The following is a 17,843-nucleotide window of genomic DNA, read 5'->3' as shown; positions in this document are numbered from 1 at the left end:
CAATCCACCTAACCAGTGCATCTTTGGAGTGTGGGAGAAAACTGGAGCACTCGGAGGGAACCCATGCAGACATGGGGAGAAAGTGCAAACTCCACACAGACAGACAGCCGGAACTGAACTCAGGTCTCTGGCACTGTGAGGAAGCAGCGCTAACCACTGTGCCGCCCTTATGGGCCAATTGCATTTCGCGTTGGTGCATAACAGTTTCAGATGCACATCAATGCATCAAGAATGAGACTGATTCTAATCTGCTGGAAGCTTTTAAAATATCTTACTGACATTTTTAATATGAGAATATAAAACAAGTCCTGACATGCACACCCACTGTGTAATGTCCTTGGGGTTGTAGGTTTTAAACAGAAGTAAAAGCTGTGGTTTGCACACGTAGATTTGAAGTAACAACAACAGATTCATTCCAGGAGGTCTTGTCTATACAGAGAACAAACTGAAAGTAAAACAGCAGCCTGTGGCAACACCGTAATGATGTCAACATCAAATCATGTTACCAGATCTTAAAGCATTCATAAATATAGAACAGTCTCCAAATATGAAAAATCACCTACAGAAAGAATGGAGCTTTATACCTCCATCAGAGAACACAGAACTCTGCTATTAGACTACTTCGCTGTTCATCAGACTGTGATCAAATTGTGACAGAACCAGAGTCTGCTGATTTCACATCAGCCAACAGATACTAGATTACAACTATCTAATAATAGACAGTTACAGTACAGACGCAGCCTAACATGTAATGCCTTTGAAATTTAACTTTACACTGAGGATATTTCAGAGGCCAAAGCTGGGAAAGTAGCTCTTTTGAAACAATGTATTACTGTGAGAAAGAAACCCTGTCCACACGTTACAATTCAACTCTATAACAACAGATCGACAGTGTAGTCACTAGGACCAATACGGGATGTTCTCTGAGGGAGAAGTCAATGTGACATACTAGTCTAATCAGGAACAGAGTCGGAGATCCATAGGGGCGTGTTGCTCCTTATCCCAGAGAGGGATCGCGAGAGTTGAGTATAGAAAGACCACTGAAGGCACTCTGCAAATGGTTATGTTTTATAGGCTCTTAGAGCCGATCCCTGAAGTTATAGCAGACAGTTTTGAGGGTGTGTGAAAATGATTATTGGACTGCAGGGTCCGAGCTCCAGGGCACTTTACCATGGGAAGTACGCACTTCCAATGGCTAGTACTGGGAACCATCTAAAATTGCAATCTTCAGATGATTCTGACTGTGTAACATCAATAGTTACCCAGAAGCAGTGAGAGAAGTTACAACCATGTCTAGCTTCTGGGTAACTATTGCGCAGACCCACACTGACTCCCCACAGGACACTCTTCACATTCCTAAACCCCCAGGAGTCTCCATGTTCCCTCCCCATAGGACTGGGAACCCTAAACCCTCTGGTTCCACGGGAATTACTCACCCCCCGACTTCACCATGGAGCTTCCCCCAACACTAACTACCCCAGCACCCAAGGCCCAACTCAGGCTGATCTTCCCACCAGCAAGCCTGATCTCAGCCTACCCTTCCTGAACCCCATTCGACCAAACACCTCCCCCCCACCTCCATTGTTGCCCATTTGTAATTGCCCTTGAACTGAGTGGCTTAGTACATTTCAGAGGGCAGTGAAAAGTCAACCACATTGCAATTACATGTGGGCCAGACATAGTAAGCACTGCAGATGTTCTCTACTAAAGGTCATTAGTGAACCGGATTGATTTTTACAACAAAAAGAGGGCTCACCAGCCTCTCCCCTGTCACCAGGGATGGTTCACTCCAGGGGGGTTTATAACAACTCCCCACTAGTGGGGAGCTGGCAGCCCGATCCCGCTAGAGTGAAGGGAGGCCACGAAGGCCTCCCAGGAGGTCGAAGATAAGGACCAGATGCCTCCTCGGCATTGCTAGCCTGGCATTGCCAGCCTGGTGCCCTGGCAGCGCAGGTCCACTGCGCATGCACTGATCTCCACTATGACAGATCAGTGTATGCGCAGTGGCCCGCTCAGCGCTATGCTGCGGACCTCTTCAGTGTGAATAGACACCTGCCCCTGGATTTTCAGCGTGAGGCACTCTGCAGTGCACAGAATCTGGGTGACTCATTTCAAAAATCCCGCTAAAAACACCAGTAGGGGTTATCCTGCTTTTACGCAAATTTGGCACTTAGAATTATTTTGGGAGAATCTCGGCCCTGGTGTTTATCGTATGTCTTGGTGACTGTCTTCTTTTGATGGCCTCTTGTTATGCTGTACCCCACAAGAGGAAACATTCTTTCAAAATCCACTCCATCAAAACCTTTCAGAATTTTAAAGACATCAATTAGATTAAACTCAGCCTCCTTCTTTCAACAGAAAAGAAGCACAGCTTGTGGATCCTTTCCTGATATGTATACCCCGGCATTTCTGGTATCATCCCTGTAAATCTTCTCTTTGCGCTCTTCAGTGACTTTATATTCTTTTCATAATATGGCAATCAGAATCACACAGCTTTCATACGAGTTCAGCATAACTTTTCTAATTTTCAATTCTTCCCTGCCAGAAGTAAAGCAACTGCTTGATTTGCGTTCTTTTGAAGGTCTTGCTAACCTGTGGTGTAACTTGTAGTGAGTGGCGTACTTGTCCTCCAAGGTCACTTTACTCCTCCACCTCACCTAACATTGCTCCTTCCATGTAAGGAATGATTTCCCTATTCTTCTTGCCAAACTTTACTTGCTCATGATTTGCCCATTCTGAAAGTTTCTTCATTGTTCCTGTAGCCTGTTGCTTGTCCCTTCCTTCCCACCCTTTGAAAGTTGTATTTTTAGGAATTGCGCTGGCCACTTCTGCCCAGCTGACCATGCCAAAAGTTTTTTAGAATGGCCAGAGTGTTATTAGGGCAACTGTCTTGGTAACAAGCGTAACTGATTTAGATTACCTCTTTAAATGTGGTGGGCAGGCTGCCAATTTCAGTGCCCTCCATATGATGGGGATGAGCTTGGGAGTTTGGTGGGATGGTGGCGGGATGGGCACCCATCCTATTTCATTCATGTCCCCTCCCCCAACTCACTGGAAACTTGCCGAGTCGTGGCATGTAAAATGCAGCTCATTACATTCTTGACTCCAAAGTCCAAATTATTTATGTAAATTACAAACAGCACTGATCCTTCTGGAACGCCAGTTCCTACTTTGTGCCAATTTGAATAACTACCCTACTCTTCCGCTTTCTGCTTTCTGAAGCATCCATTCTGCCCCGTCTGCTGATTCCGCATTCTCTGACTTTACTCATTCATCCATTTCTCTTGGGTGGAGAAATGGCAGATGGAGTTTAATCTGGATAAGTGTGAGATAATGCATTTTGGAAGGTCCAGTGCATGTAGGAATTATACAGTAAATGGTAGAATCTTTAGGAGAACTGATAAGCAGAGAGATCTGGGCTTACATGTCCACTGATCATGGCAATGCAGGGGGATAACGTAGTCAAAAAAGCATCCAGCATGCTTGCCTTCATTGGTCGAGGCATTCAGTATAAAAATGGCAGGTCACACCTTTAGCTGTACAGAGCCTTAGGCCTCATTTAGAATGTTGTGTATAGTTCTGGCCGCCACATTACCCAGAAGAATGTGGATGCTTTGGAGAGGGTACAGAAAAAGTTCACCTGGATATTGCCTGGTCTGAATGGTATTAGCTATGAGGAGAGGTTGGATAAACTCTGTTTGTTCTTACTAGAATGACGGAGGATGAGGGGTGACCTGATTACAAGATTATGAATAGCATGGACAGAATGGATAGTCAGATGCTCTTTCCTAGGGTAGAAAAGTCAAGTACTAGGGAACATAGATTGAAGATACGTGGGGGAAAGTTTAAAGGAGATGTGTGAGGCAAGTCTTTTACACAGAGGGTGGTGACTGTCTGGAACTCGCTGCCTGGGGAAGTGTTGGGAGCTGGTATGATTGCAGCCTTTAAGGGGCAACTAGATGAATACATGAATAGGATGGGAACTCGGTAAGTGCATACTATTTTAGTTTGGGCAGGCATCATGACTGGCACAAGCTTAGAGGCCGAAGGGCTGTACTTTTTTCATTCTTTGTATTAAGATGCATCTGATCAAAAGCCTTTTGAAAATCCAGGTAACTTACAACTATTCCATTCCCCATTGTCAACTCTCTCCATAATCTCCTCCAAAAATTTAACAAGATTGGTCAAGACAGTTTTTCCCTTTTGAAATCCATGTTAACTATGCAATATGATATTTTTTGTTTCTAGATGCTCTTCAATTCTTTCCTTTACTTGGGGTTCAGTTATTGTTCCTACCACTGATGTTAAACTTATATTTCCCTAGGCATGTTCTATCCCCTTTCTGAAATATAGGAATTAAATCAGCCAGTTTCCTGATATTGCACCTTATGCTAATGAATTATTAAACATTTATAATAATATCTCAGCTATCTCTTCCCTAAATGCTTTTAAAATACATGGATCAATTCATTTGGTGAGTCTCAAAATGGTGTCTGGGGTGGAAGGTGTGCAGAGTTTGGTGGAGAAGGCACCATGTCCAATGTGTCTCGAACTCTTCAGTGACCCACGAACAAAGAGGGATTTTTTTCCTCTTAGACTGTGATTAGTTTATTGCCTTTTTAAAAATTTTAAATACATTTATCTCATTGCTTATCTAATTGTTCACTGTAATCCCAAACTGTTCCATCAGCCTGCTAAATGCAGAACCAAAGTAATTATTTAATACTTAACCAATGGCTCTATTGTTAACTGTGGTATCAGCCTGTCTATCCCTTAATAATCCTGTTCCCTTCAAAGCCTTTGTGTTCTTATTGATGTGCCTGTAATGTGTTTCACTATTTTCTTTTATGTTCCTTGATGGTATAATTTTGCAGTTCCTTTTTGCCTTCCGTTTTTGACTTGCCTCCGAATCGCTTTGTGTTCTCTCTTATATGTACCCATCTGCTGTCTCTGTACTTGATGCACGCCTCTTTCGTAACTCACAATTGTCCCCTTATGTCAGTATTCTGCCATAGACTCAAATTAGCGTTTAGTTTGTTCTTTCCTTTCAGTGGAATATATTTGCCCTGCATGCTGTTGAACACCATTTTAAATGTTTCCTAATGTTGTTCTACATATAATTATCTATAATTACTGTATAACACAGTCAAACACCATCACTACAAATTCATGGAGGGAACCAAAGTACTTCTTGCCAAGGACTCTATGGACACAAATGAAGTTTCCAACAGCATCAAATGCAATCATTTCTGGAAGTAATGTGCGATCAAAGTTTGCAATAATGAGATTCCATTGCATATTTAATTCATGAATAAGAGTGAATGATCAGGTTTTTAGAGCCCACAGATGGACAAGATACTGTGGGTGATTAAGTGCTTGGAAGGCGGTTTGATTTGTAGTAGCTACAAATTTCTCTCCGAGAACTTCTAGTCCATTTCACGCACTGTCTACAATGTGACATGTAAACTGACAGCAGATGAAGTTTAAAATTCTTTAACAGTTTTAAATGCAATGATATAAAATTGTGGCAAACTATTCACAACAAATAAACAACTGTTCAAGATTTTGGAAATGATTTTCCCAATGATTTTTTAGCGCAGCGGGCTGGGAAACTCAAATGTCAGCTGATTCGCGTGATCCACGCAGGCCACCCGCACTTGAGGGCAAACCCCAGCGTCGGATTTCCGGTGCCGTAAGCTCCACGCCGACTTCCGGCACAAGGCTGCATTATATATTCAGACCCTGATTTCAATTTAATCTTAATATCATTAGTGGGCCTGGGACTGAAGTCTCCAGGCCTGCTAGCATCTCCCCCGCTTCCTGTCAGGAGTATTTCACTCCAGCGAGGATTACTACAGCTTCCCACTAACAGGGAGCTAGTGGTCCAACCCAGCTGGACTGAAGGGGGGTGGGTAATCGAGACCCCCCCCCACCCCCCCAAAAGCATTGAGCGCCGGGAGGGCAGTGTGCCCTGACACTGCCCAAGGGGCAATGTGCCCATGCCTAAGGGGGCACTGCCCACCAGTCATAAGGCAGTGCCAAGCGGGTGTGGCCGAACGGAGCAGGGCCTCTGGGAAGTGGGGGTGGGGTTCTGCTGCCACTCTGCATTTGGCCTAAGTGACAGCGGGAGGGAGGCCACCAGTTGGGGCTGGGTATCGGGGTGGCGGGGGTGGAAGCAACCAGGTAAGGGAGTCTGGGCTGCCGCAAGGGGAGTTTGGGATTGCTGTGGGGGAGAGATTGAAGCCGGCCAAGGTTGGCTCAGACGTGTCCGGGAGACCAGGATCTGGCAGTGAAGGGGCAGGGGGCGCCGTGGTGATGAGAAGGCTGGCGTTGCAGGAGTCGCGTGTCTGGCCAGCAATCGAGCAGACTAGCAATCAGCAGGCTGGCAGACGGGGACCACAGCACACACACTGATCTCGGTGCTGACAGATCGGCGCATGTGCAGTGGCCCACTCAGTGCTATGCTGCCGGCCTTTCCAGTGGGAATGGGCTCCATCCACTGATTCCTGGAGCGAACCACACTAGTGCTCTCTGCAGTGCATAGAGTGAGAGAGATTCTTTTTGAAACTCCCACGGAAACAAAAAACACGTGATTTATTCCAGTTTTCACACAAATTTGACACTTTGAATTGTTTTGGGAGAATTGCCTTTTTTGTTTCTACCTAATTCACTGTCAATCAGCTGAGCTTTGAAGCAAACTCATGTTCACAGAGCAGCAGAGGATTGTGTGAGGTGGCGGGTGGTCAGGATTGAGTTGTGGGTCAGTCAAGAGGTTGTCATGTAGGTGGCAGGGGAGGGCGGGGGGGTGGTTTGGAGTTACTCAGGTGTTAGCCTAGATTCTAATTAGCCTAGATCTTTCAAAATTATTTTATGGGATGTGAGCATCACTGGCTAGGCCAGCATTTTTATTGCCATCTCTAATTGCTCGTGGTGAGCTGCTTTCTTGAACCACTGCAGTCCAAGTGTGTACGTACACCCACTACATTTCCGGGGTAATATTGAGGTGAGTCTCACTTAACTGTCCCAAGTCTCTGAATCTAGCTCAGAGTTGGAAGCATCTGCGATGGTCCTGGCCAACGGAAGCTTAGGCATCCCAAGCAATTCCCACGTAGATGGGCACATTGGATTTGCAAGGGGTCCTGATGCACAACTTCAGTCATATGTCCAGTCTCCGACAAGCTGGAGACTTGGAAGTTTTGGCCCCGTGAGTTAGTTGACCAAAAGCTTGCTTGGTGAGATAGCTGTTAAGGAGTGGCCTTAAAGGAGGAAAGTGAGGAAGAGATGCAGAGAATTATAGGGAGGAATTCTGGAGTTTGGGGTCCAAGCAACTGAAGCCATAACTACAGTGGAGCAATTTTGACCATGCCCATTAGGAGAAAAACAGATTAGAATTGTTATAGACTATTTACCAGGCTCTTTCTGCTCACTGCCATTGCATCAACACGTGTTTTATAGTCTGCCAGTATGACACTGCACACACCAAACTCCTCCATGCTTTTAGGAATGGTACATCTTCCATTACATAATGCAGATACTTGTAGGAGATAAGCAGGTTTTTTTAAATCGCTGTCATGTTCAGAGGAATTGTAACAGGATCTCACCTGCTCCCAGTGTCTGCTAACTTGTATTAAGGCCAGAATTTTCACGGAGGCGAAATGACATTGGACCAGTAATCCAAAAGCATAAGCTAATGCTGTAGGGACATGAGTTCAAATCCTACCCTGGCAGTAGGTGGAATTTAAATTCAATTAATGATCTGGATTATAAAGCTAGTCTCAGAAATGGTGACCATGGCAATTATCATTGATTATTGTGCAAAAAAAAAATTTGATTCACTAATGTCCTTAAGGAAAAGAGAAACCTGGTATTTACCTGGTCTGGTTTACCTGATACCAGACTCACAGCAATGTGGCCTACACTTAACTGCCCCCTGAAATGGTCTAGCAAGCTATTCAGTTCAATGGCAATATCCACATCCCATGAAAGCACAAAGAAAAAAATCTCCACAGAGGCTCCCATATGCCAGATGGATCCTAGATCCAGAAGTCCTGTCCCATTTATGACAGATTCCATTTTCAATGATCAGGGAAAGGTGCCAGGGCATGAATTACATATGAACTGTGCTAAGTGCCAACAGATCCCATTTTCACTGTGGAAAGGTCGGAAAAGATATGTATAAGCATGAAAATCTTTGCAAAGACTTACCATCCATTTCCTGCTCACTTTTATTTTAGCTGGGGTTTTTGATGCTCATCACGTTCAGGCGGGAGCCTGATTGTTACATACTACATGATGTATGTACGGCCCCGACGTAGTTTGTGTTACCAATGATCAGACTATGAACCACATACATTAGTTTTGGGTGTTGAGTGAGGCTTCAACAATGGCCCTTAAAAGGTACCAATGCAACTTGTCCAGGATAAGGTGGGCTTTTGTTCTATAAGATTTTTAAGATGGAGGGGATGGTGGCATAGCGGAAATATCACTGTTTCTAGTAACTCAGAGACCAAGAGCCCGATTTTACCATCGTGTTGCGCCCGTTTTCAGGTGCGAAAACTTGATAAAGTCGGGTGTGAGGCGAGTAGTGCGATCTGCGCCCGCTTCTGCGCTGGTTTCCCTTTTACCAAGATCCCAAAATGGCTACAAAATTGACTTAATTGGCTGCACACCCAACCTTATTGGCACTTTCCCCTTTACCACCACGTTTGCCCATCCAAAATTGGCGCGAAACAGACATGGTCCACAAAAATCTGATTCGGGCGCTCCAGTTAGTGAGGAGCTAAGTGCCGAGCATCCAATGGCTCTCTGCTTGAGATCAGTGAGTGGGAAAGGGGGGTGCCCCGTGATCGGTCTGGGTGGTGGAGGGGTTGGGGCAATGTCAGTGGGAGGCATTATCTGATCCAGGAGCGATGTGGCAGGGGAGCTGCATTCTATCACTTTTTTTTGCACATGCGCAGTTGGAGGCGCCGATCGGAGCTGCAAGTTTCGGGTGCATTAAGCCCCGCCCACAGGCTTGTGCAGCACGATGCAGAATCGCTGATATTTTTGCAGGCAGAGTGCATATGGGGACACCCAAAGTCAGATATGGAACACTCCCAGTTTCAAGTTTGCCCAGCACTTTGAATCAAAATGGTAAAATAGGGCCCCAAAGCCCTATTGGCGGCATGGGATCAAATCCTGCCAAGGTAGCTGATGGAATTTGAACTGGAATGTACAGCTAGTAATAGTGACCATGAAATTCTGCACCCATCCTTCTCTGTTCTCAATATAAATCCAGGCCACAGGAACCCAAACGGAACAATTCACACCCTTCTAATGCTAAAATATATAGAACTTCATGAAATAATGTATTTGGAACTTATCAGACCCACCATGGTTAAAACTATTAAACTTCAGTAAGGCATTCTGGGCAAAATCAGGCAAAACATGAAAGATGCATTTTGAAAACAAAGTTATATATAAATGGACAATATACAAATACTTTCACTCTTATTAGATATGGAAAACAACTATGCAGCTTGATGAACTAGCACAGAGAATACTGATAGCTTGCCAAAGTGTCACAACAGCAAAATCAAACTAAACAGCCCAGAAACTGCAGAAGATAAGTGTTCACACATTGCACAAGACAGATCTGGTCACTTGAAAGCAAAATAACTGGACACCTTGATTTCTGAAACCTCTTACATTCTGTTCAACTATTCTAAAGGCTGCTGAAGAATTTTATGTGCTTTCCCATAAAGTGGATATGTTAAATACAATGGACCCTAAACTGTATAAAATATTACTACATCCTAAAATCTAGTAAATCTTATAAACGGGAATTTCAAATGGTTGGCGTGAGCATAATAAAAAAAAACCTTTCTCCATGCAATTGTAAAATGAATTATCTATTTGCATAACCTTCTTTGAGGCTAATATTCTATAACATTCTGTAATAACATTCCTCACTGGTCTCAATCATTTAAAGTTGCAGATTTCTAGTTCAATGGAATTCCTTGGCAGTAGATAAATAATGTTCCTCACAAAATCCCGCTGGATGAATTAACTTGGTTAATGGATTTTGATGTTTACTTAAAACCTCAAGCTTACTGTTATTATTACATTCAAACAGACTGCTGTTGGAGGAAAGATTAACAAACCCCCGTACGCAATGTGGGATCTGCCATTTCTTTAATCCTATCCACTTTTGTGTATCCTTTGGTTTCTCTCCTGCATTGTTCACTAGAAGTTGTACTTCAGGAGGTTAACCCTTCTCATTTAAAAAAAAAGTTGCTTTTCCCTCTCTCAAACCATCAATTTTACATATCCGTTCTGCCGAAGGTTTTTATTTTTAACTCATTGCACCCAAAAGGGAAGTATGAAAAATAATTTCATTAACTGTTTCCTCATTGCTGCAGTTTTCATAAATACTTTACCTTAGAGGAGTAAGTGTGACCATCAGACCCGCAGACAGAACTGGAATGCGTCACTGCACAGGGCTTGCATTTGACCAAATTGGCTCCTCCGATTGACTGTCTACGAAGAAGACTGTCCTTTCTCTGTCTGACACTGCAAAGAGAAAATACAGCTGATTACATGAAGTGGCAAAGCCAATATATATTCTATAATAAAAATCTCCTTGTTGCTATTCCTGGAGATGTTCCGAAGGTGAGTTGCATCATTGGGGTGGAGGTATTGGCCTGATTGTATGGGGGAGCCAATGCCCTAGTGGTATTATTGCGAGACTATTAATCCAGAAACTCAGCTAACGTGCTGCATACCTGGGTTTGAATCCTGCCACAGCAGATCGTGGAATTTGAATTAAAAAAAAATTGAAATCTGAAATTAAGATTCTACAGATGACTACGAAACCATTGTCGATTGTCAGAAAAACCGTCCTTATCTGGTCTGGCCTACATGTGACTCCAGAGGCACAGCATTGTAGTTGGCTCTCAACTACCCTCTGAATAAGGGCAACTTAGGGATGGGCAATGAACCTGGCCAGCCAGCGATGTCTACATCCCACAAACGAATAAAAAAAAGAACAGATTCAAAAGGTGACAAAGGATAATATTAAATGAGTAAATATTTGTGCATGTACTGGGCTGAATTTTATACAGAGATGGTGGCCCTGTCCACCACCTGGAAGATGGTGAGGGACCCTGATTCTACTGGCCCTGGAAGACATGGCCAGGTGTTATGGTGGTAGGTGCGAAATTAGCTGCGGTTGTGTGTTCCAACCACCCACTGCCTCCACCCAACCCCGCAGGCAGAGCCACTTCCAAGAGCTGCCACCCAATCAAAAAACCAGCAGCCTTCTGGTCCCAACAGCGCCATTGGGAGTGGTGGCCATTGCTGGGACTGCAGCCAGTCTCAAAGCAGACAAGTCTCTGGAGGCCAGAGTTCAGGATCAGTGCAGTTGTGCTAGAGGCAGCAATCAGAATCAAGCGGCTATATCCACTGCAGGGCGATGGGTGGGGAGCATGAAACATGGGCACCTCTGCTAGTGATAAAACATCAACACTGGCATTCCAGCAGCAGGGAGAAGATGGATCTGAGTGGCCATTAAGATACCGGCACAGACAGGTAGGCGATGGGCCAAGTCCATTATCCTTCCCCCATCATCCCATCTGATTTTGCCCCTTCAATTACCCCACTTGCCAGCCCATTCCTCAGGAAGTATGGAAGGTGTTGGTGAGTAGGGGCGACATGGATGTTTGCCAAGTTCCAGCCAATATATCAGACCCATCAAAAGATTGTGAATATCTGCAAATTGCAGCATTTTATGCTCTCTTTGTATCCGTATTCCTGGTGAAGGAGAATCTATTTAGTGCAAGACTGATATTTTAAATTGCCTTCTCCTATCTGAGTTCTTTCAAATTATGGAACTGAGCTTTCTCTAATAGAGATGAAAGTTTGCTATCCTTGTAATGCAAATCATGCATCTAGCTTAGCAGAATAGAACCTTTAAATGTTGCAATCTAATATGTCCCTTTACGTGAGAGGTGACCATGGTGTAACAGCCTGAGTTTGAGAATACTATAGATTGCATTGATCAAAGAACTTATTCAATTTTGCGAAGAGATGGAGGTCTTACCTAGTTAACTGACTTGTTTATCGCTAAATCTAATCTTGAGTGTTCAGTAGGATGTTGCACTCTTCTGGATCAATAGTCCAGCTATTTGGCCTTTACAAAGTTTTGCTAACTTCCTAGTGGTTTTCCACACTTGAGACTGCACATGGAAATCATGTTAGAAACAATGATTCCTGAATTGCCACAGGGGCTCTATTATCAGATACATCAGGTCACTCAGGCTGGCATGCCAGTGACGCAAGGTGCATTGGAATACTTAGTGTTGACCAATTCTACAAAACCTCGCAACTTTGTGGAATGGATAGTTCCACATATCTTTACATGTGAAGGGTTGAAGGAATGTGGCCTTGTGATGAGCTTTGACTCAGAAGCAGTAAGAGCAAGGAGAACTTGTAATTGCTCAGAATTGGACGGTTTTATAGTGGTTTGTGAATAGACATGTCTATTGTTCGTACGATAGATTGAACACTTGAGGGGATGTGACAATTTTGATCAGGTTTCATGAATGGGAGATTTTTCAGTGTCAGGTTTATGTGAGTGAGAGCCCTGTTAGATTGTAGAAGCTTGATTTGTCACTCACGAATACTGTTTGAGTGGCTATGGAGATGCCGTGGCCGGGGGAGGGGTGGGCATGGAGATTGCAAAGGGAAGTTGGTCTGAGGGCCACTAAACCAAAGAGCCATTGATACAACCAGGCTGAACCATTTGCCTTGCTACTTGTCTGCCTCAGTGGCTACCCCTGAAGGCCACTTCCCTGGAATGAAGCTGTGGCAGTTAGGTGCCCCTTTAAAGTTGCTGAGTTGGAAAATTTCATGACTCAAGGTTCTGATCACGATGGAGAAAATCTGGCCCTTGTTTCCTGATCACATTATGAAGACAGCCATGTTAGAACCTGTCTTGTACGTATCTAGGCTAAGGCAGCATACTGCTATTTTGTCCATTAAAAATTAAGTTTAAAATAGCTTTGGTTCTTAAGGAACATTCCGAAATATCCTCTAGTCAAAATCTTTAGGCTCAATTTGGGATATAAAACTAATTTAATATTGGACATATCGCCATTATTTTTGTCCAATTTAGCTGTGGCCAATTGACTTCATAGAATCATAGAATCCCTATAGTGCCCAAGAGGCCATTCATCCCATTGTACCTGCACCGACTGTCTGATGTGACCCTCTCCCCACCCTATCCCTCCAACCTCACACATTTACTGTAGCTAATACATCTGACATACACATCTTGGGACACTAAGGGGCAATTTAATGTGGCCAATCCACCTTGGTGCACAGTGGTTAGCGTTGCTGCCTCACAGCGCCAGGAACCCAGGTTTGATTTCCGCTTGGGTCACTGTCTGTGTGGAGTTTGTACATTCTCCCTGTTCTGTGTGGGTTTCATCCGGGTGCTCTGGTTTCCTCCTACAGTTCAAAGGTGCACGGGGTAGGTGGATTGGTCATGTTAAATTGCCTCTTAGTGTCAGGGGAACTAGCTAGGGTAAATGCATGGGGTTATGGGGATAGGGCCTGAGTGGGACTGTGGTCGGTACAGACTCAAAGGGCCGGATGGCCTCCTTCAGCACTATAGGATTCTGTGATTCTAACATGTACATCTTTGGAGTGTGGGAGGAAACTGGAGCACCTGGGTGAAACCCACGCAGACACGGGGAGAATGTGCAAACTCCATACTGACAGTTACCCAAGGCTGAAATCGAGCCTGGGTCCCTGGCACTGGGAGACAGCAGTGTTGAACACTGTGCTGGCCACTTCAAAATTACAAATCCTGGTTTGGTTTCCAGAGATGATTCACAGGTAACAGTTTACATTTTTTTATGGTCTTAGAATACTTCACATGTATTTTCTTCTGCAGAAGTTCCTCTTTGGAACAAAGGGGAAAATGTAGTTATTTAAAATTCCTGGCAGAGACAATGTAATTCTATTAAACTTTGGAATGGATTGTCTGACCTTGCTGCTGTGACAGAGGAATTGCTGGTCCTTTCAACTAGTGCGCACCATTAATGCACTGACCACGTCCTCAGCTTTGAGAATCAGATCAGTTAAATTATTAAGTAATACTGAGGCACACCTCAGCAAAGGTATAGATTCTGTACTGAGAGTCAGGACATGAATTCCATAATGGCTGCTGCAAAAAACATGAAGGCATTCAATCAGGTAAAATTAAGTGACTGGAGTGTGCAGGCATCCTGAAAGGCTTCAACATGATCCGAAACAGTTTTAAAATATTTGCCAGCCTTTCAGGAAGCTGTCTGGGGGCTGGAGAGGGGGAGAGGGGGGACAGGGCTCGGGGAAGGCAGAAAAGTGGCAGTCATGAAGTTTAGTAAGATGTCACGGCAATGAACAAATCTAGTCCGTGGGTTAGTGTTGGAATGGCAAAGGCCTTTTGATGCTGCTTGAGGTTTTTGATTTGATTTGATTTGTTGTCACATGTATTAGAATACAGTGAAAAGCATTGTTTTTTGCAGACAAAGCATATCGTTCATAGAGAAGGAAACAAGAGAGTGCAGAATGCAATGTAATTGTCACAGCTGGGCTGTAGAGAAAGATCAACTTAATGCACAGTAAGTCCATTCAAAAGTCTGCCAGCAGCAGAGAAGAAGCTGTTCTTGGGTCAGTTGGTACGTGACCTCAGATTTTTGTATCTTTTTCCCTATGGAAGAAGATGGATGAGAGAATGTTCAGGATGCGTGGGGTCCTTAATTATGCTGGTTGCTTTTCCGAAGCTGCGGGAAGTGTAGACAGAGTCAATGGATGGGAAGCTGGTTTGCGTGATGGATTGGGCTACATTCATGACCTTTTGTAGTTCCTTGCAATCTTGGGCAGAGCAGGACCCAGGCACATGACTGGGTTGGAGATGGGTGGATATAGGAGATTGTTTTAAATAAGGGTCATTAGCATTGGGACGTCCCTGGTAATGTAAATGGATATGGTATGATAATGTTTTTTCTCTTTTCATTCGCAGGTTTTAAGTCAGTCCACCTCATGTCCAACGAGGGGCATACACGCGATGGGTCGTACTGGGGCTGCTCTTGGTTGTTCGAGATTGGCCTAGTGCTTCATGTCGTTAGTGTGTGCCTAAACTGGACCAGACACTGGGCAAGACAATAGCTCAGTGACTATCGCTGATTGCTGTGCAGACACATGGATTTGGGCCGGTGTCTGTGGGAGTTTGCGCATTCTCCCCGTGCTTGTGTGGGTTTTCTCTGGGTGCTCCGGTTTCCTCCCACACCCCAAAGATGTGCTGTTAGGCTGATTGGCAGGAATAAATTGTCCCTAAATCAGATTCCCTCAATCTGGATGGCCATAAAACATTAGACAAGGGTCGTGGGTGGAGTGGGGGGACTGGTGGTGTTGAGATGGCGGCGCGGGCTCGTTGGGCCGAAGGGCCTGTTTCCCGGGCTGATTTTGTTCTTTGTTCTTTGTACAACAACAAAGAATGCTTTCTATGGTGTATCTGTAAAAATTGGTGAGTGTCCTAGCTGACATGCCAAACTTCCTTCGTCTTTTGAGAAAGTAGAGGCGTTGGTGGGCTTTCTTAACCACAATGTTGGCATGGGGAAACCAGGACAGGTTGTTGGTGATCGAAACACATAAAAACTTGAAGCTCTCACCCCTTTCTACTTCGTCCCCTTGATGTAAAGAGGGGTATTTTCTCCTTTACACTTCCTGAAGTCAACGACAATCTCCTTTGTTTTGTTGACATTGAGGGAGAGATTATTGTTGCTGCACCAGTTCACCAGATTCTCTAACTCATTCCTGTACTCTGTTTCATCATCGTTTGAGATCCAACCCACTACGGTGGTGCCGTCAGCAAACTTGAAAATCGAATTGGAGGGGAATTTGGCCGCACAGACACAGGTGTATAAGGAGTAGGGGGCTGAGATCACAGCCTTGTGGAGCACCAGTGTTGAGGATGATTGTGGAGGAAGTGTTGTTGCCTATCCTTACTGATTGTGAGTTAGGAAATTCAGGATCCAGTCGCAGAGGGAGGTGCCGAGGCCTGGGCCACGGAGTTTGGAGATGAGTTTTGTGGGAATAATGATGTTGAAGGTTCAGCTGTAATCAATAAATAGGAATGTAATGGTGTGAGAAAGATATGAACGACTAGTAGTCCAGGGTGTAATTCCCAGGAAACAGGAGTACACCGTGCCTGGCAAAGCAATTCACTGTATCAGCATAACCCTAAGGACAGATGTAGTGAATACAGAAATTTTGAGGAACATGCCAAGACTATCAAATAGTACCATGAACAAGGTGGATGGTCCACAATTGGATTCCATAAAACATCACCTATTCCATATTTTCTGTCAAAAACTCGAACAGCACTACCACTCTTTCATTAAATCTCATGCTAGCTCCACTCAGGCTGGTACTCATTCAAACCACAGCTTACAGCTGAAAGCACTTGCCACCCTCGTGGGGCTGAATTTTAAACCTGAGGGCGGTGTTGCTGCTCCCCCATTTCCCCCCCCACCTCTCCTTGACGGAGAAGTCATGAAGTGCTGCGGGCCAATCAAATGATTGGCAGATCTCTTGGCTCAGCAGTGCCACCAGGGGTGATGGCCACTGCTGGGACTGCAACAGTTCCTGTGAAAGGGGTTCAGCCACGGAGACCAGGCTGTGAGGCTGCCAGTGTCTCGCTGCTTCTGGATGCAGATCAGAAATGGCCACAGGGGCTGTTGAACACTGACATGCTCCTATCTGCCTTTTTTAAAGGCAAATCCAGCCCCAGGCCCTCAGATGCCATGTGATCCGACATCCAGAAATATCTCAAGCCAGAACTGGCAATCATAGTCGTTACCGAAATGCATCAGTTAATGGATTTAATTTTTAAATTCTAGCATGACCACATATAAACATAAAAATATTAATTCTTACTGTAACGAATTCAAGTCATGTTTGTATAAATAAAGCACTCCTGGGTCTTCTGGGATTCTCTTAAGGAGGGCAAAGCTAGATATGGGCAGAAAATGTGAAATCTCAATAATTTATGAGATTTTACACTGAAGGAATTTTGTTGGCCAATTTAAAATACTTAACACATCGCTACTCACTGTGGCAGCCAAAACACTAATGGCACAGCATGCAGATGAAAATAATGTGAAACGTAAAAAGCGAGAGAGAATGAAACAAAGAGATGTCTGAATAAAGTGAACAAGGCATAAATATTTGCAAATTTTGCTTAAATATATATACACCAGGAATTCACGAGCATTTTCCCACACTTCTTCAACAATTCAACATATGTTTTTTATGATGTTCATAATAAATTACTTTTTTTAATGGAATTTCAGGATCTGTAAATGCATTTTAGGAATTATCACTGCATGCAGAATGAAAAATCAATTTCTCAACATATAGTATGATATTAGAACAGAGGCATGGGAGATCTGGTTCAGAGGCAGATCTCTGCCTCTGAACCAGAAGCTCCAGGTTCGAGTCTCAACCCAGGACTTGGATGTGTTCATAACACGACCAAACAGGTTGCGCATCAATCTGCAAAACTCTTCCCACAAGCCAATGGCAGGCAATAAGAGTGGGAGAGACTCCTGGTCAGCTGAGTTTGATGCAGAGTGATGTCCCTCAAACTATAAGCCTCTGCTGACAGGCTGGCAACCAATTCCAGGAAAATTTGCTATGGGAACAGATGAAAGTCTGCCTTTGACAACATACCACATGGTGGATTGTTGCATAAAGTTAAATCTCACAGGATCTAGGCTGAGGTATCTAAATGGATATAAAATTGGCTTTTTGACATA

General features: G+C 44.2%; 1 protein-coding gene across 1 annotated transcript in view; it reads right to left on the bottom strand.

The window, feature by feature from the left end:
• The window catches only part of LOC145351657 (testican-1-like), a 363,693-nt gene that overhangs the window by 122,294 nt on the left and 223,556 nt on the right, over window positions 1–17,843 (bottom strand). The window contains exon 6 of the mRNA XM_080201217.1: window positions 10,419–10,551. Coding sequence (XP_080057343.1) covers window positions 10,419–10,551 — 133 coding nt within the window. The remainder of the gene's footprint in view (window positions 1–10,418; window positions 10,552–17,843) is intronic.

Source organism: Carcharhinus amblyrhynchos, chromosome 13 (genome assembly GCF_965287045.1).
Source record: "Carcharhinus amblyrhynchos chromosome 13, sCarAmb.v2.hapA, whole genome shotgun sequence".
NCBI lineage: Eukaryota > Metazoa > Chordata > Chondrichthyes > Carcharhiniformes > Carcharhinidae > Carcharhinus > Carcharhinus amblyrhynchos.
The sequence above is the reverse complement of the archived record's forward strand: the minus strand, read 5'-3'. Positions and strand labels throughout refer to the sequence as shown.